This window comes from Antedon bifida, chromosome 10 (genome assembly GCF_963402885.1).
Source record: "Antedon bifida chromosome 10, ecAntBifi1.1, whole genome shotgun sequence".
NCBI lineage: Eukaryota > Metazoa > Echinodermata > Crinoidea > Comatulida > Antedonidae > Antedon > Antedon bifida.
In genome coordinates, this window is record NC_136235.1 from 2,074,861 (window position 1) to 2,098,018 (window position 23,158).

Below are 23,158 nucleotides of genomic sequence, written 5' to 3' on the forward strand. Positions count from 1 at the left end.
CTGGAAGTCCACGACACATTATTGCAACATTTAAGGACATACGTCAGATGAATAAAGTTTTAACGAAAACAAAGGCTTTAAAATGCGACTGGTTTTACGCAAAGAAAGACTTGGCGCCAGCCGACCTGAGCGAAAAGCAGAAGTATAAAGATATTATGGCTAAAGCATATGCGGCTGGACATCACCCTTCATTCCGTGATGGAGTATTATACATTGATGGCAAACCATACTTCGGAGATCTCGAGTAAACGTGGGTACCAAACGAAGATATCAATTCTATTTTTGAATGTGATCTGATGTCTTTATACAAGGAACATACCTTTTGGATAAGCAGTTTGCCTATTCATCAATTGCCTCACAATTTTTATTTTAACCCGAAAGTTTGGTGGTATCATACATGATTTATCTAATAAGAGATTAGTTTCAAAGATTTGTAGCTGTAAATGTTAATGCTTTTATAATATAAGAATATACACCAGAATGTCGTTTTAAAGTTGTTGTAAAAACATAGACGAAAAGATGAATATGGAAATAGCAATGCGTCTGTAGGCCTAAATCACTTTACATTTGTTTTATTAAGACTATGTTAAAAAACAATTTGTTAACATATTTAAAAATCATGGGTTGAGGAAGGATGAAGCATAGAAATAGAGTATTAAAAGGTTTTCTTAGGTTGCGGCGCCCGGATTTTTGTTTTCTATTGAGAATCAAGCTTAAAGTAGGTTATTATTGGCAATGATGTAAATAACGATTATTATATTTATATATTATTTTTAAACAATATTTCAAATCAGAAAAAAAATAGGCTTAAAAATTGTAGGAATACATGATAGCATAATATAGAAACAAATAATAAAAAAATAATAATAATAATTAGATAATAATATTAACTCCGTCATAAAGGTTAAATATTGTTCTGTCTATTTTGTTTTTACTATTTCATTTTACTTGTTTTTAATTTTTGTTTTTATATTGCCTTGTAAATGAACATGTGCCGCTGATACAAAGCTGTTGTTCAATATAGAATAAAAAAAAATAAATAAATAAATCGACCATAAATCAACCTTTAACATTAAATATATGGAAATGTTTAAACTTCCTTGTGTAATTGAACTAGCTATCTACCTTTCGTAAAATGATTGCCTGCTACAGTGAGACACAATATTTCATTCTAGATTATAAATAAACAGATCGATCTGTGTGTTATTTAGTTTAGTGAGACATATGACAATAGGCCTACATATTTTGAAAAGAAATATCTAAAATACATGCGATAATGCATCAGATTTTATCACTACCTGTATGTTTGAGGACAAAGGAACCTGATGGTTGGATAAGTTACACAAACACAAGGTTTATGTTAATAAATGTGTGTTATTGAAATAATCAATATTGTATTCACCATAATTTTCTAGTTTACAAAAATAGTTGAGGTCAGGTCATAGTAACATAACAAGGAAATAATACTCAGACAATCACAAATTCCCAAACAATCACATGTTTGGAAAGAATATGAATTGACAAAAATCCATAGATTTGAAATAGAAATTGAAAACCACTGATAAATGTGCCGTATGATGAAGATATACCAAAATACAACAATATAACTGAAACAATTTTCTGTTTAATATTTGATTGTAATTTGTTATTCACTTTGACAACAAATTATTGGTTTAAACAAATATTTGCCTGAAAAAACTATAATACAAAGCTAAAAACAGTCGATCAGAATGTTGGAGTTTAATTGGACATTTTGTCTTTTTGTAAGTGAAATAATTAATTTGTTTTTTTTCTACAGAAGTGAATAAATTTAACTGAAAAATGGCATATTCAATGTCTGATTTTATTAATCATAATTGTTCATATTGTTGTTCGCGACATGCTTCATACATCTTTACTATAACTATATGGACAAAATTGAATCTGAATAGATGCCTACAGATTTTAAAGTGTTTATCATGTCATCCGCTTGTTTTTAATTCTCGCACAAATTGAACATTCCTGAGCTATTTGATTGGTTAGCCATTACCTACATCAACACTTTGCGCGAACAAATGTGACACCAGCTTTAAAAATCAGAATACAAAGAAAATCTAAAGATTTGAAATTGTGATTCATTTTATTGTTAATGTTGTCTTATAATGCAATATTTTAAAATGGTGTGCCGATTAGCTCAGCTACACAATGCTGTTATAGGGTTATCAACAAACTTTTAGTTTGCAGGTGCTAAAAACCAGGGACGAGTGAATTCACTTTTCCCTGCTAAAAAACAATAATACCCGCAGAGAGGATCATAAGGTGTGAATCTATGGTATTGCAACATAAACTAATTTAAATATGATTGTCAACTTAAAGTCCTAATAAAACAAAATATCTAAAAACAATATTAGGTATTATGGTATTATTTAGTATTACTGTGACATTTAATTTATAGAAAATGTTTTAGAATTTCTGATGTTTATAGTGAAGTTTGTGACTGATCATGGAGAATAACTTGTTTCTTCATGGACTGAAAGAAAAATAATTTATCTAAAACTAATCTACTTTATATATTATTATATTTATACAATACTAACTAAACTAATCAAATCTGTGATTTATTTGAATATTTTGCAGTGTTATGACGTTATACGTCTACTCGTAAAATGCCACAAGTGGCAGTCGACTTGGGCATGCGCATATCATAAAAATTATGTCATAAGATAGCAACCGACAAAGTTGACATGAAAATCTAAAAGTCCCTATTACTTGAATGTGAACAAGCAACTGTATATTGGTTTTAATTAATTAGTTTCTATTATCAGGCCAAGAGAAAAGATTGAAAGAAATCACAAATTTGGGCACCGCCGTCTGGCCCAAAATTTCTGTTTTCTATAAAATGGTATTTTAATAATATTACGACCATAAGAAAATTCTTGGTTTGTCAGAATATGAATAATTAATTTTTGTTAAAAAACATTTTTGACAAAGGCAATGACAGCATCATATGCTTGGCTAACATATGGCTCAACAACATTATAAACAGCAACAAAATAAGGAGCAACGAATACCCAAATAAGTCCACAATAATATGCTACAAATTCGTACACAATTTGCAGATATCTTGAAACCTCTGCCAATACGATTGGTGCCTTGGCTTCAACCTATAGAAGGAATAATTTATATGATTTTGTAAAAGTGATCGTATTTAGACATTATTTTACATATTATTTCACATATTCAAATATGAATTAATCTCATAAATAAAAGATGAACTGTAGTATGTTATCTATGGCAAGATAACAAAGGAAGACAAAGGAATTATGATAAAAATAAATTATGAAACAAAATTAAATTGAATATTAAATGAGGTCATGAAGGCTTTAAAGGAACTGAACAAATACGCTGTCAACATTTATTATTACTTTTTAAATTTTTTTTTACTACAGTTGTGAGAAATAATATTTTATCACCAGGGTTAATTTTCCATAAATTCAATTTTTTTGAAGATGTATGCGTAAAGCTCTGTCCACACTATCAAACTACTTTGACAAACAAGGTGTGATGTGCCCAAATATGGTAGTATTATGATGTCATCGTGTCCATATATGGGCACCACATCATTTTTTTGTCACAAAGTTCGATAGTGTACACAGAGCTTAAACACACTTGGTCAACCGATTGTTATGAGCACAACCTCTATCTTTGGGGTATACAAAATTAACCAGCCAAATAACTTTGCAGGTCAAAGGTAATGAAATAATAAATAGAATTCTTACCCAGGCTATTACAATTGGGATATATTCCTTAAACCATAATTGTATCGGTTGAGTTACTTCTAGGAAGTAGTTGCAGCTGTATGCCATATATTTAAGTAGCAGTTGCAGATAAGGAGCACAGAAGTTGCAGAATGTACTGTAATATTTAGGTATATTTTCAAGAAGCCACCTAAAGAACAAACACAAATTAATGGTTGAAGTTTGCGGTACACCACGTATATTAGTTCTGAAAAGAACTGTTGAGTTTCTTACTCAATATGCTTTGATTGTCCTCAGGAGTGAGAATGAATAAAAAATAAATATATTTTTTGACCTAATTTTTGGTCAAAGTTGATAACTATTATGTGATATTAAAATGGCATATTCAACAAAAAAATGTTAAATAACATTTTTTCAGGGGACAATACATCTGTAAATTACTTTAAAAAGGGATGATGCAGGTACTATAGCTAAGACTTACTTGTTTGCAATAGATGAGTAAAAGGTTATTTTGCTCCAAGCCTGTAATAGTACAGCTGTCACACCAGACTTGTTGCCAAAGGCCACTAACCGAGAATCTAACACAAAAAAAAAGTAAGTTTTTAAATATTCAGGAATTTTTTTTTTTCCAGATAAACTCCAGATAAAATAAGAATACTATTTAATTTCTATTACAAATAAAATGATTAAATATTTTATACCTGTAAATGATCCTGATGAGTAAACATCAACAAACAACAGAACACCAACACTCAAGAGGGCAGTAAATATAGCTAGTTTCCATGGAAACTCAAACCCAGTCATTCTTACTAACAGTTCCTAAAAGGGAAACAAAATCAATATGAATTTTTTTTAAACCAACTCAACTTACTGATTTTACAAAATTTGAAACCAGAAATAAAATAGAGATGAGATACCAATACCAAAAAAAATATAACAATTTACTTTTTCTATATACATACATTTTACATTACTTATATATATTTCTATATCTAGTAGCTTTAATTCATTCAAATTCATTGAATTCATTAACAAGTAGCTCTTGTATTTTGTGTCATTCATGCTTTGTACATTACCAGATGAGTGTGGCCAGCTTTGCTGGTCATATGAAACAAATTTGTAGTAATAAAGCACCATGAAGTAACCAAGTTCATAGTTTTTATTTTATTGTATTAAGCTCTACCCATGCTATTGAGCACTTTCTCCAGTTGATCTGGCTTTCTACTTAGTTATTTCCATATCTATATATTTTTGTAAATCCCAAGCAATTCAGTTTTCGCTGTGATTTTTGGATATTTTAATAAATAAATAACTAATTAATAAATTATATTTACAAATATCATTTTGTTAACATGTTTTGCATACTGTTTTTAAATGCAATTACAGTTGTGAAAATATTACTATAATGTTGTTGCATTAAACAACATATGATCAACCTACCTGACAGGTCTTCTTGCATTCATCCACTTTATAGTCACTAGAAAGATCTTCATTTGTGATGCTAAAAGCGTGAACTGTCTCATGTAGCCACGATTTTGGGATCTAGAATCAATTATCATATTAATATTTCAAAATGTTTTTCTAATCAAACACAGTAGGCTATCCTTTCTCTTTAGGTTTCTTTTACATTGATTTTTGGAAAGGTTCCAGTTGAAAAAGAAAATAACACTGACAGGGGGAGCCATATTTCGGTCTATATTGAAGAGGTCATTAATATCAAACCAATAAGATTTTCTGTCAGTATATCCTACAAACAAAATACAAAAAAACCCCAAATATGTCATTGCGCAAACAATCAAAAAACAAAATTTTGTGCCAAGTAAAAACATGATATGCCTACATATACAGATCATAGTATCTTATGTGATTTCAGTCTTAAACTTACAGTTTTGGTTTGTCCGTCCCAATTGTCAAGTAGATGATTAAGAAGTATTGCAGACTGTTGTAAGTGGGATACATAGAGAAGACGCCAGCCACTCAGACACTGCCTGTCGTTAGACAGACATCGGACAAGACACAACAGCAACTGAAATTGTAAAGTAAATAATAACAATTGGTTAAATCATGATAACCATAAATACGATGTGAATTACAATCGATAATGTTGAAATTGAAATTATTTTCCATGATGTTTTGGTGGAAAAAGCAAGCACACAACAGCAAGAAAAAGAAAAATTATGTTTTAAAAATATTGAACAAAAAATTGAAAAATCTGCAAATCTCAATAAAAAACATAACATTTACAATAATTAATAAATAAAATTATTACACAAAAATTGCATGATGTTGGTGATAGATATATTTGATAACTATAGATAACATAACATGTATCATTTTAGTGATATATTCGATGTATTTGTTCTGATAAATACTGTACTGATAAAGTGTATGTTGTTTATTATGATAAAAACAATAGTATTGTTGCAGCTTACTTCATCCTTGTATTTTGACGAGTTGTGACCTGTGAGTCTGGTAAGAAGAGAAGGAAAATAGTGCCTCAGAGTCTCTTGTGGATCCACACCAAATGCCATTTCCTATAAAAACAATCGCACATACAATGTCATTGGAAACATTACATTCAGATCAGCAAGTTCACCTTTGACCACGATCAAAGATCTAAGGTGAACTTTAACCCGATCAAAGATTTATGGATCGTATTCAGAGACATTTTGTGAAAGAGAAAAGTACATATTTCATCTCTTATACAATTGACCTCCTACATTCAAGCTGACTTGGTGCCCTTCACTATATTTGGTACATGCTGGTATTATATATTCTTGTCTTTTTTAATTCTTTGATAATGTGTGTCGTCTTGTATTGTTGAGGGTCACATAAAATCAGCTCAAGCTGGCTGGGTTACCCTCTTGAAATATGGTTAAATAGATATTCATCTTAAGTTAATATCCAGTGTGAAGTCCACACAAAATCAATACAGTTAAAGATCTTATGTTCAAATTGTTGTGTGCAGACTTGTATACAAACTATTCATTACCAAGATTGACATGACCTAAGATTGACATGACCTAAGAAGGACATGACCTAAGATAATTTGATCTGAGGTCAATGCACAAAATGGATTTGTTATCATTTAAATCTAAAGTGTAGTACCTTCAACTTTGGATATAGATCTTCTAATTTCTTTTGTAAACTGAAAAACAAAATAGACATAATATATAATTTATTATATATTTACTTGTATACAACCTGATAATGTGTTACATACAGTATCACCAATTAAATAAACAAGAAACCAAAACAATCGGCGGTTGTGAAAAAAGAGCGACTTACTTTTGTGGAAGTGACTGATTAGGTGTGAAGACAAAATCTAAAATTGGGAAGAATTCACTTGGCGTTATGTGCAACCTGGCAACTTTCTGCTTTTTCATTCTTCTGAAAACAAAATATTTGAGAGAAAGTATATTATAAATATATTTTAGACAGTGAAAAATAGTTAACTAATTGATGGATCACCAAATGAAAACAAATATTTAAACAATCAAATTACTTACTGGATTATTTCCTCAAGATAATTAATTGAAAACTGTGAAAAAGCCTTGTAGCCAATAAGTGGAAGCATCAGATCACTCCAAACTAATAAAAAAAGATCAGGTGGATTTCAGTTAGCAATGCAATTATTATAAACAATACATAAACTAGACTTTAAAACAAAATGACATTGAAAAATGGTAATAAGCACAACAAATTACTGTACATTACAAACAATATGTAGCGCTAATTAACTCAAAAAAATAAGGCAACTTAACTTTAAATGAACCTTGAAGGTAAGTTTAGTTTAGATTTTAAGTAACAGCTTTGGTCCCCATTTCCATATATTTGTTTCATTAGCATTTTGATTTCAAAACTCAAATCACAAACTGACATAGTAACCTCCACACCTCCCCGCCCCCTACATTTAAATGCTAGGACAACCTCATCCAGCCTAAATACAGACTTGCATCACAAACTAACAATATTCCTTTCTGTACGTTGTAATCAACCATGATTATATGTGTCAACAACTCAAGTTCAGTATACCTCGGTTGTACACGTAACAATAAAGTTTAATTTATCTTATTTTACCTTTAAATGCTATGTGTACATCATCATTACCCGCCTGACTGCAAACCCACATCACAAACTGGCATTGCTGTTGCATCCCCTGTTTCTTTTTTATAAACTCTAAATTCTTAAAAATAAACAAAATGGGTATTTTAACAAACAAGATAGTGAATACTGTTTAAATTTCACTGATACACTTTTGATATTAAAATCCAAATATATTAACCAATGCTTCTGAATTATATTCATTACATTTATAGAAGGTAAATATACTACCAGTCATAGCTATTTTATAGTTTAACTTTTAACTATTCTGTTGTAAAAGTTCTGAAATATTGGATTCAATTTCATTAATTATTTTTACTTACTAATTTTGTTGACTTGGTAACAAATTGCGGGTAGTTTCTAGCAAGACACTGGAGTGTAATTCTGTAGCCATAGTTAGGACCAGCTGTGAATACAACACATTAATAAGTATTTGAGTCTTTAATTATGTTTACTAACAAATTAAAACAAATATGAACTGTGTTTTGCATGCAATCTTGACATTGATTGAATATTTGTAGATTACTACACCTTATATGCTGGGAATCTTTGAGTAAGTATAGATTGTTTCAATCGATTTCTGAGCACATAAAAATTCCGCCCAGAAGAATGCAATTATTTTGGGTTATGCACTTTTTAGGCACTGGTCCTGATGCGCCACTGGTTATATTCACGCAAGATCTATTCTTTTTACAGTACAGAAAGAAATTACTGCTTTGTATCTACGCGTAACCTTTCGTAGCCCTACACGTAAATAGATCGTAGGTCATTGTTCTCCTTGGTTGGTGGGCCTTCCGTAGTAGAGAGACTGATTAAATTATCACAGTGTTTGATAGGGAAAACACACCTGACTTCAATTTGAAACAACTCGCACAAGCAGACGATCTTGTCGCGCTATGCGCGACCTATTCTAATTCTTTAGTCGCAACCAGAAAAATGAGGTCGCAAATGACCAAATACCCCTTAGTTTGCAGCCCTGGACATCTGGTATAAACTAAATTTGCTATTTGGTCTGGTATTAAAATCAGAGAATTATAATTAAATCCATGAAATTAAAAACAATAATTGATCAATTGTACTTTTTTCGGAGTCTTTCTTCATCTCCGTCATACAATAAGTAAAAAACTGCTCCAACATGGACTCATCAAACTGCTTAAAAGTTGCCACTAAGAACTCCAATTGGTTTTGATTTAATGCACTCAGAGGGTAAGCTGTGAAAAATAAGGCAAGAATAAAGCTGTATTAAATTTAAGTCAATTTTATTTTCATAAGATACATTATAACATAAAAATGAGAGTAAAAAAAAAAAGTCAAAATAGCCAATTGCTGATGAGCCTCATCTAGTATCAGCAGGCAAGGCCCAACATTTTCTTAAGCCTTGTCTACACTATCAAACTTTAAGAGACAAAAAAAATGTGATGTGCCCATATATGGACATGATGTCATATCACTACCATATTTAGGAATATCACTACCATATTTGGGGCACATTACACTTTATTTTTGTCAAACTAGTTTGATAGTGTAGACAGAGATTAATGAAATGTATGAACATTAATTTTACAAAACAATGATAATAATTAATAGTGGTTATTCCAGTGTTTTCTAATAGCTTGTTGGTTTTGCTAACAACATTTACAAGAATAAATTGGCTAAATAGAGTAAGAGATTTGACTTTTTCATATTAGATTAGGTAAATTATGCTACGATATTAACATGCTTAATTGGCCAGAATGTAATTCTAAATTGGGAGAACACTGGATGATATTAGTAGTAGTTTATAAGAGATGATGATGTGGATTTAAAAAAGCAACAAAGATGCTGTTGCGATTGCCGTTATACTGATACTGAAAACAAATTTATTATAAATTCAAAACAATACCTGGTGGTTTTTCTAAGAAGAAAGGATCTGTAATCTTGGTAGCCACATTCAATTTAACATTCAAGAAGTTGACAAACTCTCCAAGCCACAGCTGAAAAAAAATGTTAGTTTATTTATATCTTAAATAATAAATATTAATGATAAAATTATGGAGTTTGTAAATATAAGCACATATCGCTTTAATTTCAAGTGTAAATTACTTCTGAAACTGAATACTGATTAAAAGTGAATACTAACAGTGTATGGTAAGCAAGACAACTTGTTAACAAAGAGCCTGCAGAACTTAATACTATATGTGAAAAATCATCATACAGATTTTTTTTAAATAATCTAAAAAAAAGATCGCCCTAGGTTTGGTTCCATAAATAAAAAACAAAACAAAATATTTTAACTCACAGAGGGAGCATTGCTTTTGGATTTGATTTCATTGAATTGTTTTTTCATATCATTACAACTCAATGTTTTCAAAGCATCTTCTAAACATGTTACTGGAGCTGCCTTCTTTTCTTTCTTCTTTGTTTTTGCTGCTTTGTCTCCTGCTTGTGTTGGTTTCTTTCCCTGTATTCCATTAGAGGAGGAGCTTATCGTCGAACTGTTCACAGGACTTAATGGTTTCTTTTTTTTATCCAAAGCTTGATAAATGGTTTTACTGGTTTCCAATGGAGCTTTGAAATGAAAGTCAAGAAAATTTTAAAACTTTTTCAATTAAATTCTGATATTTATTATAATATATGAAGAAAAAAAAATGATATAAAATGATTTGTTTGTTGGAATAGTAATTACTATAAATCTTCTTTAAGATACCTAAATGGAAAGTGTATGAAGTTGATCTTTAAGTTGGATCTATCTTTATTTTAAGTTGGATATTTCGGTTGCGGAACAACCAAAAATCTAGTTTATGTATAGGTCTAGGCCTACCACGACCAGACTAGGCCCTAGCCTAGCTAGCTAACTGCTAGGCCTAGGCAAAAACAAAGTAAATTTATATTTATAATAAATATTTAAAAAAAACATTTTAAAACTAATTTATATAAAATAGGCCTAGGCCTAAGGCCCTAATAATCAATGAATAGCAGGCTACATTATGTATAAACTAATGATTATAAGTTTATAAATTACATTAAAATTAATCAAAACCCTAAAAATATGAAGGTCGCGCATGCACCATATGGTACACAATCTGTACACAGTACAGTCAGCAGATTGCTAGCCGTATGCTTTCTTTGTCAGTCAACCCGGATGCCAGTTCATTTCTCGGCCAACAGTAGCCTAGTCGACTGTCTTCCATACGAACAGACCACAGTCTAGCCTAGACATTTCCTAGTAAAACACCAAGTAGGAGGCCATTTCATGCCTTTATTTCTTTCAATTTAATACTAATAAACATACCAGAAGTATCGACTATAGTAGCGTTTTCAATAAACGCTTTCTTTGACGTTTTCTTATCTTTTTTCTTTCCATGAGATACGACGTCCCATTTCGCCGGCGAAGCCATTTTGACAAGAGAGATGATGTGTTGATTTTATGAATATGGAACGCCAAAACTGCCATTTTATATTGATCAAAATTTTACAAGTTAAAAACACCCTAAAGAACAATACTTTGTATACAGTTATGGCTTTATACATCATTTAAACAAAATTAACACACACATTTTGAAAAAGCACTGTATTTTAATTTTAAAAATCTAGTACTTGCAACGTTTTCACATGTTTTTTAATCATTTTTTAAAACCTTATATCAATCAATTGATATTTTACATACGAGTGTGACTCTGTTTTTGCTGAGTAAGTAATTATCATTTTGTAAAGCACAGTTTGTTTTACACATGTTTATTCAGAAGATACAATATTTTATATAAACAAAAATATTATTTAAAAAATACCCAAAACATCAACATTGAAGTTTAACGTAAGTTTAAATACATTTATGCAACTTAAAATTCATCGTCGTCATCATCTTCATCATCTCTTGCGATCTGATCTCGTTTCGGACCGTACATGGTCAACAAATCAACAATAGCATTCATTATCTTCCCTTCTTTTACGGTATTGCTCCAATTGGTCAACCCTGGACGGGTTATCTTTTTTTCCAACAGTTTGTCTAATTCTTTGCGGAGATCCTACAAAAAAAAACAAATTAATCCAAAAGTTTTGATTTTTTATTTAAAATGCATGCATGCAGTAGTACAGTTATCCAACACAAGGTCTAAAGCTCTGTCTACAATATCAAACTTTATGTGATGTGATGTGCCCATATATGGACATGATGATGTCATATCACTACCATATTTGGGCACATCACACTTTTTTGTCAAACTAATCTGATAGTGTAGACAGAGCTTACAGCAATGTTCCACAAACTATGAATGATTAGGACATTATAAATGCTAAGACTTAAACTTTATCTACACTTTCAAACTAGTTTGACAAAAAAATGTGATGTGCCCAAATATGGTGGTGATATGCCCAAATATGGTAGTGATATGACATCATCATGTCCATATATGGGCACATCACATTTTTCTGTCATACTAGTTTGATAGTGTAGACAGAGCTTAAGTCAATAAACTTATGTAAGTGAACAAACTCATTTAAACCAATACTTACCTTAACAATAGCTGCAATGCTTTCTTGGGACCTAAAAGTAATTTGATTGTCTACCGATATGATCTCAAGACCATCGTCATCAACTCCAACGTGGAGATCACCGCCAAAGAACAGCAAAGGGTACGGCTCTACTATTGTGGTATCGTGTAGGTACACCTTGAAAGAAGTAACAAAAATAGTTTATGGTCAAATATTGTCAAATCCTTCAAAACGGTTTTATTGGAATATGTATTGTTTATGTATCATATTTATTGTTGCATCTTATCTAAGGAGTGTCCTGTAAGTGAAATAAACAAACTAAAAAAAATAAGGGATAGTAATGTGATATTTTTAAGCAAAACAAAGTTTGAAATGGTGGTGTAATGCAGCGAGCAAAGGCCACTGGTTTAGCACTCCTAAGGGGCCATCCATGCTGGATTTGGGCTGCTCATGCTCTGGGCACCTTAAGTTCTGGGGCCTCTGGATTTAGCTGGTGAGCACTCATAGCCGTTTGGTTGAAAACAAACATTATTTCTTGCATTTTCAACTTCCTTAGAGGGAATACCATGTACATACAAATGTCTTTGTTGACTTACCCCGGTTGATTTCATTTTCAAGTGATACAACAGGTAATTGCTTGCAAAGCTTGTCTCCTTTGAGTTGATGGACTTAGGGTGTATTTCCACTTTGCCATCTTGTTTGGTATAGCACTTTACACTGAAACAGAAAATATAGTAGAACTCCTTATTAAGGACAACCATCTTGAGTGTAAACCTCAATACAGGGGAAACCCCTATTTAAGGGACAACCTTGTTAAGAGCACACTTTCTAGTAAACCCATGAAGTTCCTCCATGGTAAAACGATAAATATTTTAGCACCATATGCAGTGTAAACCTCATACAGGGGAAACCCCTATTTAAGGGACAACCTTGTTAAGAGCACACTTTCTAGTAAAACGAATGTATGTTTTAGCACTATGGCCAATCCATCCTCCAGGTACTGTATCTCATTAATAGGGGTACTACTGTATCTACAAGAAGCATGTTTCAAACAGTACCATAGTAATATTGGGCAGAAAATTGTCCCATTCAAAGTGAAAGGTAAACGAAAAACTGACATAAAACATATGTCGACTTTAAGTGAACTGATATGTGTTAAGAGTAATATTTTTCTATTTTTTACCGAGAAATTTGCTTCTTCTTTGAGAATCTTGATTTCACTTGTGCAACATTAGGATACAGTCCAGCGCACAAGACGGCTTTTATCAGCTGCTCATTGTCTAATAGCAAAAACAAGTATACAGATTTACATAGTAAGTAATGATGTCTTTCTGAGCTCTGTCTACAATATCAAACTAGTTTGACAAAAACAGTGTGATGTACCAAATATGGTTGTGATATGACCAAATATGGTAGTGATACGACATCATCATGTTTATATACACAACACATTTTGTTGTCACATAAAGTTTGATAGTGTAGACAGAGCTTTATAGACAAGTATTGTGGTCTGCAAAGTGATTTACCTGAGTGAATATTAGCCTCATCCTGTTTACAGCTCTTATTAAGTACAAAACCAATGTTACACAATAGCTCACAAAACTGTGTCTTCATGTTATCCAACATCTAAAGGAATAAATATGGATATAGATATATATATATATAGAGAGAGAGAGAGAGAACTTAAACAAACAAATTCATATGCAACCATTACAGCAAAAGACTCTCTAAATATTAGTTTTCTCGAATTATTATTTTTTTTATTAGAGGCTTAGGGAGTGTAGTAGAAAGAGTCGCGACTGAGTTACAGTCTTGACACTAGGTCAGGATTGAACCCTAGACCATGGGATTGGCAAACACCACCACGTTGTCAGATTCACAGAAATGTGTATGTGTGCTTTTATTTGTGTTCTTTTATCTGCATGCTTTAATTTGTGTTCTTTTATTTGTGTGCTGTATATGTGTGCTTTTATTTGTATGTTTTATATGTGATCTTACTTACATGCTGTATATGTGTGATTTTATTGTGCGCTTGCCTTACCTTTAAAGTATTCATGGACATAAAGTTATCCCAACAGTACGCCCTTTCAGCATGGGAACCCATTGCACGTGCCTCTTCCCAACCACGGAACGCATACACCATCATCAAATGATCACTTTTAGATTCATAAGACAACTTCACTTTCTGGGCATCTGCCTCCTTTTCTTTACCCTAGCATTAAAATCAGAACACACTAGTAACACAATCAACAATATCATACAACTTTGACAGATATGGATTAGTATTGAGAACAATATTTAATAATATATAAAGCTTACTGTACACTTACCAGTGGAATAAAAAATGGATCTTTGAAGCTGAGAGAAGCAGCAATTGTAAGAATCGGATCCAGACAGCAAAACATTGCTCCAAAAAGGATTAGACGACCAATTCTTGGCTGGACGGGGAGTCTAGCAAGATGGTAACCAAGTGAGGTCAAATTCTCCGTCTCATCAAGGGCATTCTTTAAATCAAAATAAAATTATGATTTTTTTGTTATCATTATGTAAATAATATTATAAATCAATAATAGTTGAAATATTGGCACATATTAAATATTGTTCTTACCATTTGTTTTAGAGCAGTCAGAGCTAATTCAACTGAACGATCTTCAGGTTTATCCATGGCTTTGTCTAGAAAATTCCTCACAAGTCCAAGTTTCAGGGTCTGTATAAAACATAAAAAGAAAAACAAATGCATTCAAGTATGGCAAATGTAATGGAGTTGTTGACTAAACTCAATCAAATTCATGCTTTGAGAAAATCCATTTATTAATAACAGTACTTCGTCCCAATTAGTGTTGATGAGTGTAATCAGGATCTTTTAAACTGGGAAGCGCTAACTGTGAGTTAACTTCATTGAGGCTTTCAAGAGGTGTGCGTACCTAGTGCTACCTTCCTCAATCTGCTTGGTAAACATAAAAATAAAGGCATTTTATGTTGCTCCAAGCAGCACACATAAACACTCAAGTAATTGTTCTCTGATTCTTACCTTGATCTGTAAAGCAACTTCTTCCAAAGGCGTCCTTTGCATTTCTGGCAACTGGTAATCAGTCATCAGACTCTGACGTAGTGTGGAGTACAGATGATAACATTCACCGGGTTGAACCCTTCCTGCTCTACCCCTCCGCTGCTTAGCAGCTGCCAGACTAGTCCATTCTGGTTGTAGGGTACTAATATTGTTCTTGACATCAAAATTCTTTTCTTTAACTTTACCAGCGTTTATGACAAACACCACGTCTTCTATGGTGATACTCGTTTCAGCAATATTGGTAGCTATTATAATTTTGCGGACACCTTTTGGTGGTTTTTGAAACACCTGTGTTGAAATACAAAGAGAAAACATCAATCAAAAACATGGTAGATTAAAATACATCAAAATTAGTAAGCTCTGTCTACACTATCAAACTAGTTTGAGAAAAAAAGTGTGATGAGCCCAAATATGGTAGTAATATGACATTATTGTGTCCATATATGGGCACATCACATTTTTTCATAAAGTGTAGACAGAGCTTTAGATAGTTTTCTTATAGAGTTCTTACTTTCTGTGGTGGACTGAGGGAAAGGTACTCTCATAAATGTAAATAAACACTTGAAATGTGTTATATTTAGAATGTTATGAACTGCTTACAACAGTACATAGATACTGGCTGCTGCAGTAACTGTAGTAGAATAATGTTGACATAGTCCCTTAGTATATTACCTCATGCACCCATATATGGACATGATGATGTCATATCACTACCATATTTAAGCATATCACTACCATATTTGGGCACATCACTCTTTTTTTTGTCAAACTAGTTTGATAGTGTAGACAGTGCCTTACCTCATGCTGGTTGACGGTAGGCATCATTGAATGCAAAGGAATAATACGATAGTCTCTTGACTTGAACATTCTTTGAGTCATCAATTTATCATTCAATTTACTTATCTGATCCCAACCAGGAAGAAACACTAAAATAGCTCCATCCTATAAATAGAATAAAACAATGTAAATTTATTTTAATTGTACTTGAATGTTAAATATTTACCATACAGTAGAGCCCCTACCAAGGATACACAGGTCCCAAAAAGTGTCCCCTGAATAGGGGTTATCCGTAGTGGTAAAACATATCCTTCCCCTTGTACTTTTGGAAAGTGTTTTTATGTAATAGGAGTGTCCCCTGAAAAGGGGTTATCCGTACTGTTAAAACATATACATCCCCTTGTACTTTTAATTGGAAAGTGTTTATATGTAATATGAGTTTCCCCTGAATAGAGGTGTCCCAAAGTAGGGGTTTCACTCAAGTATTCAGTATAGTATTAACTGTAGTATTTGTGGAATTTATTCATTATTTTGCTTCTAAATTCTACACCTACTGTACATTTATTCATTTCATCTTTAATTCGGAATAATTTACATTCATTTAGTTACACACTAGAAACTGTTATAATATACAAATACTCCTTTCGCACTTGGATACAAATAAGTATAGTTTAATGAACTTACGCCTTTCTCTCGCACAATGTATAAAATGGTTTGCAATATCATGTCGTAATCTATAACATCATGGTCCATATGCATAAGGCTGTTGACGGTCTCCTCATCCTTTCTAAATAGCAAAACAAAACAAACAAATGTATAAAACTTTACACTATCTATATATCTATACACTACTGTATACGTATATCTTTAATTTACTGGTACTGGTACTGGTTCAAATAACCGTCTCACAGAGACATCTGGTAGCCATTGACTTAAAGTTGGCATTTGGATGTGTTACTTTTAAATGTACAGTACGAGAGTGACTACTACCAAATTGCACAGTCACAAAACAACTTATAAAACAGTTCATATATACAGTTAAAACATTGCTGGGAATTATAAATTTCTGTTGAAGCAGGCTCCAATGAAGTTGCATCTAGTAAGTTGACTTTGTTGTACAACTCTATCAAGTACTGATGGTATCTTCCGACCTCTTCGTTTATTTTGTGTTGTGTGAAAAGTAAGAATTTTTGTAGGATCTTCATTTTCTTTTCTAATTACATATCTGATCCAGTTGAATTGTTGCTTGTAGACATATTCTTCTTTACAAGTGGAGATAAATCTTATATTTCTAAATACATAATGTGCTGTAGTTGTATTTGTTAAATGAAATATTTGAAATAATTATGATTATTATTTATATTTAATATTAGCTAGTGCTATATCATGTAATTGTTTATTTGTCTTTTTTCTGTTTAGAGGTGTGGTTAAGACAAGTTCTTTTACTTCTAATTTCGATCCCTGAAACAGTCCCTTTTATTGTATAATTTAATTTACTATAAATTCTTGTTATTTTTTAACTGTTTCAAACAATAATGGAATAATGGATAAAGAAAGTCTACATATATTCTCTTATTTTATGAAAATGTTAAACAGTATACAAATGAAACATATCTGTTGAAGAGTATAATATAGTATAACACACAAATAAGAACTTACAGTTTTCGTTGTTGAGCTATATATTCATCAAACATTTCCTGGTAATCTTGTTGCTTTTTCATTTCTTCTTCTCGTACTTGACGTCCTTTACGAAATTTGACCCAAACAGGCTCAAAGCGTTTGGTCTTCTCCGGAGGAAAGTATCTAATCATTCAATTGACAAACATAATACAGAAACTATCAAAGGCAATTTTAATTTTAATTAACAATATTAGCAAAAAGAGGAACAGTTTTTAATTTTATTCATTTCTTTTATTTGTATATATATTTAGGCAAATTTCCAAGGATAACCATAAGCGAATTCCTTCACTATCCTTCATAAAGGTGGCAATCCCATTCACAAGACAAAAGTATACACAAGATGCTCTACATAAACAAAGTCTTATACAAGTCTTTGGGAGTAGAGTTATAGTGTGTCATTAGAAAAAATCCTGACACTGACAGGACTTAAACCCAAGACCCTTAGATTAGAAGCCAATGAATTTTAAAAAAGTAAATCTGCTGTACCTAGTGAGTTTCAGTACATCCTCAAGAAAATATTCTTGTACTGGAAATGTAAATCCTGGAATATTTAACATCGGACAATTTCCAAAATACTCTGAAAACTTGCTTGCGTTCAATGTTGCACTCATCAAGATAAGCTTCAAATTGGGCCTAGAACACATAAAATGTGAACACACATAATGTGAATACAGAAAAAGTGAACACACAAAATGTGAACACACAAAATGTGAATTCTAAATTCTTCAAGAGTATTAGGAAATGTATATGTATTGTATCCTATGTAAAAAAAAAATTGTGCTTACCGTTTAGGAAGGATATCTCTTAACATAATAAGAAGAAAGTCAGAGAGAACATCACGTTCATGAATTTCATCTAGTATCACATGACTTGTACTATTCAAATCGCTGGGAAAAAAGGAAAAAAATTAATTTTCATACAAACAAAATTCCTTTGGTTAAGTTTAGTTCCTTTAAGATACTAACCTGTCACATTCCATCCATTTCAGTAAGATTCCTGTAGTACAATAAATGATGCAACCTTGTTGTCTAGGAAACTCAACTTCCAATCGGATTTGGTATCCACAACTGTTACCACGGCCGCAGGGCTCTGCTCTTTCTGCAGCTACACGTTGTGCAACCTAAGAAATGTTCAACAGAGTAATGTTAAATAGAGGAGCTTTAGGATAAATATTTTATTTTAATATAAGTTCAACATTTAATCAAAATAAGAATAATAATAATAATTAAATTTTCACTTACAGATATTGCACTTATTCGTCTAGGTTGTGTACAAACAATTCTGCATAATGAACCTTGACCTTGCCTTATTTGGTCATCAAGGATGAACTGCGATACCTGTGTTGTTTTTCCACAACCGGTCTCACCACTTAGTACTACCACCTGATTGGAGTTGACGACATCTAAAATTTCCTGGAAAACATGAATTACTTTTTAATGCCTAGTGTCAACCAGATGTTGACAAAGCATTTTTGTATTGTCTTGTGAAGTGAGTACCTACTCATCTAGTACCCTTTTCACATCTGCATAAATTGTTACAACTTTTAACAACTTGTAACCTGGTTTGAGCTCCTGATTTACGAACCCCGCGAAATCTCGGAAGGAATGCGTAGTTGCGCGCTATTTGATTGCTAGGATTGGTCGGTTTAATACCAGGGCAATACACGTGCGCGCAGTAAGAACTCGGAACAAAAACATGCTTTTTATCATTCTGTTTTTCTCCCGAGATTTCACAGGGGTTCCCAGTGAAATCTCGGGAGATTGTATTCACACTATGCAAACCTAGTTACAGCTTGTTACAAGTTGTTACATTTTGCAGATGTGAAAAGGGTATAAGCCAACAAGCAGTGCTTAGCAACAACACTCATTTGTTGTGCGCAACAATTTTTTAAAACATGATCATACAAGAATTGGGCAAACAAAATCTTGCTTTTCAACAATCATTGACTGCTTCAAAACTAGAATACCTGTTGCATCTTGTAGCTTGGAAGCTTCTGTCTAAATTCCTGCATACGTTTATAAACCAAATTATTTTCTTTCGATTCCAACTCCTTCAGGAACATTTCATTTAGTTCTTGATTGTCTCTCAGCTTCTGCGAGTAAAATGCTTTATTGCTGTCTGCACTTTTGCTGTTATCTATAGATACACAACCAAGTAATATATTCTAAAATAATTTATAGAATTAAAAAATATGTATATTATATAAATTGAATGTAGATAGTTAAGTAATAAATTAAGATCATTTTATAACTACTGCAAAGTAGCTTTGTATTATGTCTAGTGTATCTAGAAGTGTGATGTGCCCAAATATGGTATTGATATGCCTACATAATGGTAGTAGTATGACATCATCATGTCCTTATATGGGCACATAAACTTTGACAGTGTAGACAGAGCTGATTGGTCAGATGTTTTGCCCAACTTTTACTTGCAAATTGTTTTACTGGTGTTTTTAGTATACATTCTGCATGGTATAAATTACAATTTACATCAGAGTAAAGAAAATATATGACCAATTACTAAATACATTAAACAGTCAATAAGTGTACAATTATTATTATTAAACAGAGAATAAGAAGCTTCTGTGTTTTAAAGTCCACAACATAAAATAAGTTGAAAAATCACAAACTGTGCGAGTCTGAAAGGTCATCTCTTGTGTCGTCTGACTTGACATCTGACAACAGACGGTTGATGCGGTTTATATGACTATTCTGCATCACTACAGTCGGTTCCTAAAAAAGAAGGAGGCAGCTTGTTAGAGGGAGCTATTGATTTTTTCAACAGTTTTTATGGATTCTAGATCCAAACAATGACCAATGACATTGACACAATACATATCAGGTTTTGGGTCGTCTGGACTAGAATCTACCAAAATTGTGTCGAGAAGCTACAATGAGCTGGCAAAAAATTAAAAAATTATTAGACAGTCATTGCATCATTTAGGGCGAGACTGAGAGAATAATATTTTTTATGATTTAATTAAACAATTACCCGGTCTATTTGCTTTTGTTGTGCTTTCGCTCTTTGAGCATACCACATGCCAATCTCTCGACCTTTTAAGCCTGGAGGTGGACCACCTCTGCCACCTCGTCCTCCTCTACCACCTCTTCCCCCTCCTCCGCCACCTCTTTCCCCTCCTCCGCCACCTCTTCCCCCTCCTCTGCTGCCCCTTCCTCCTCTGTTACCCCTGTAATCTGCGTCTCTTCTATCTTCAAATCCTTCAGCTTCACGTCCATAGTGTCTATACCCTCCGTAGCCACGGTTTTCCCTTCTTGGACCACCACCTCCACGTCCTCTCCACGACCCATGGCCCTGTTCGGCCATACTTAAAGTTAGACTTCGTCTAAAAGTAGTTGATGATGTAAGCCGACAGTTTCTTAGCAGTGCCAGTGACAAAATATGTAACATTCGTTGCTCATTCTGAAAAAAATACCAATTTATGATTATGCAGTATATTACAGTAGCACTAGGCCTAGATCATAATGATCAGATTAATAAAATGGCATAAAGTTTTTAAGATTAAATTAATAATGGCATCAAAATTATTAATTTATCGCTGTACTTTTTTAGGTTTTATAATGCATGAATGGATTATTATTGATTGCGTTGGTGAGTCGTTACTTTCTTGGGCGAACTTGACCCCTCAACCTACTATACCACTGCAGCATAGCCTAGTTACCACAGCATAGCAAATAGGCCAGACCAAGCTAGGCCTCTCCTTTTAATCTCGCATACAAAATACAATCAACCATGATGGCCTTCTTTTTGCCCTACTTTTAGTTAGTTTACTACCAGCCATCCATGCATCATATCTAGGCTAGTACTAGCTAGGCCTAGGCCTACCCTTTATTTCTATACAATTCCATTTACCTCTTATTTTAAACAGTATTAGAATGTTACCACAACATAATACGGCGTAGATAGGGTGTGGGTTTAACAGATTTGGAGCATTTCGGTACAGTATCTACAAATTATTTGACAAGTGATTTGGACATTTTGTTATCATTAGTTTTTGTGTACTTTTTGCAGCCGGCCACGTTCTTCTAAACGCAATAGCCCGTGACGATTGACCTAAATAAAATACTTGAGTAATACTTCTCTACGGAGCGCCATTTATGCCTTTATTTACTTTAGAAATAGTACTACGGTAACTGGTCCAGTGGATCAAATTTGGCACCGGTGGAGCACAGTGATATAGAATTGAAATAAGTCACTCATTTTATATTTTCGTATGTTAATACACTGAGCTCAATGGACTCAATTTGGCACGAGCGGAGCACAGTGGTATAAAATAAAATGTTATATCTCATTCGTAACACTGTGCTCAAGTGGACCCAATTTGGCGCCAGTGGAGTACAGCGATATAACAGAAATAAAGTCACTAAATATTAATATATTTTCGTATATTAATAAACTGTGCTCAAGTGGACCAAATTTGGCGCCAGTGGAGCACAGTGCTATAAAATAAAAATAAGTTACTGAACTTTAATATCTTTTCGTATGTACTGTGCTCAAGTGGACCCAATTTGGCGCCAATGGAGCACAGATAACATGGAAATAAAGTCACAAGTTTCTATTATTTCATTCGTATTAATACACTGTGCTCAAGTGGACCCAATTTGGTGATAGTGGAGCACAGTGATATGAAATAAAATAAGTCACTGCATTTTAATATTTTTTTTGTATGTACACTGTGCTGCTCAAATGGACCCAATTTGGTGAACCTATTTGGCACCAGAGGACGATCAAAGCATATTGATCGAAACGTCGAGAAACTCAACAGTTCTTTTCAGAACTAATATACGTGGTGTACCGCAAACTTGATATCAACATTTGATTTCGCCATGCAAACCTTCAAACGATATAATATCCTTTGTGTTCCCTTTAGCAGAGTCAATGTTTAAAATGTCGATGTTGTTAATCTTTACATTAGAAGATTGTTCAAATCATGTAAATAAAACATTTTCCGGGCGGGAACCTAGCTTCCTCTTAGTTTGCAAAAGTAATCTCGAAAAGAACTCCATGTGGAAAAGAAGCCCACCCAAGAGTACTAAAAATGAAGGAGCACCTCTTTTCGAGATTTTATGGCATTCTATTTATGGAAAATAATGCCATGCAACTTTGTTTCTGATTTTTTTTAAAAGTCCACTTGTTTAGGCCTAAAATTTACAACCCTCAAAATATCTCTCTTTCAAAAACAATATTTATTTTCAATTCCCAAAAAAAAAAAAAAAAAATCCGTAGAGATTCGAACCCAATCTGCTAGAGCTGAGTGCACCCCAACCTGAGCATTACCCGTTACGCTACAAAGTAGTACATG

The 23,158-nt window shown here is 32.8% G+C and overlaps 2 protein-coding genes across 3 annotated transcripts; both read right to left on the reverse strand.

Annotated features, from left to right (window-relative positions):
• Positions 1–2,094: 2,094 nt before the first annotated feature.
• Positions 2,095–11,226, reverse strand: LOC144854406 (transmembrane protein 214-A-like). Its single transcript, XM_078712354.1, has 16 exons — positions 11,113–11,226; positions 10,120–10,388; positions 9,724–9,814; positions 8,921–9,052; positions 8,165–8,247; positions 7,818–7,923; positions 7,247–7,328; positions 7,026–7,127; positions 6,846–6,885; positions 6,170–6,271; positions 5,623–5,763; positions 5,178–5,279; positions 4,439–4,556; positions 4,219–4,315; positions 3,759–3,927; positions 2,095–3,143 (listed from the first exon to the last, which is right to left on the reverse strand). The coding sequence occupies exons 1-16, from the start codon at positions 11,216–11,218 to the stop codon at positions 2,949–2,951; spliced, it is 1,935 nt and encodes a 644-aa protein (XP_078568480.1). The 5' UTR covers positions 11,219–11,226; the 3' UTR covers positions 2,095–2,948.
• A 195-nt stretch (positions 11,227–11,421) lies between these two features.
• Positions 11,422–21,859, reverse strand: LOC144853762 (ATP-dependent DNA/RNA helicase DHX36-like). Of its 2 annotated transcripts, none has more exons than XM_078711585.1 (20): positions 21,709–21,859; positions 20,830–21,258; positions 20,468–20,570; positions 19,805–19,974; positions 19,080–19,250; positions 18,804–18,958; positions 18,624–18,725; positions 18,325–18,471; positions 17,818–17,961; positions 16,843–16,945; positions 16,180–16,323; positions 15,343–15,669; positions 14,920–15,018; positions 14,642–14,815; positions 14,353–14,523; positions 13,838–13,937; positions 13,495–13,591; positions 12,908–13,028; positions 12,333–12,488; positions 11,422–11,845 (listed from the first exon to the last, which is right to left on the reverse strand). In XM_078711585.1, exons 2-20 carry the CDS (start codon positions 21,244–21,246, stop codon positions 11,660–11,662), a joined length of 3,087 nt encoding a protein of 1,028 aa, XP_078567711.1. In that variant the 5' UTR covers positions 21,247–21,258; positions 21,709–21,859; the 3' UTR covers positions 11,422–11,659. The 2 variants fall into 2 exon arrangements, with proteins under 2 accessions (XP_078567711.1, XP_078567712.1); XM_078711586.1 differs by having other exon boundaries at positions 21,739–21,853.
• Between the last annotated feature and the right edge of the window lie 1,299 nt (positions 21,860–23,158).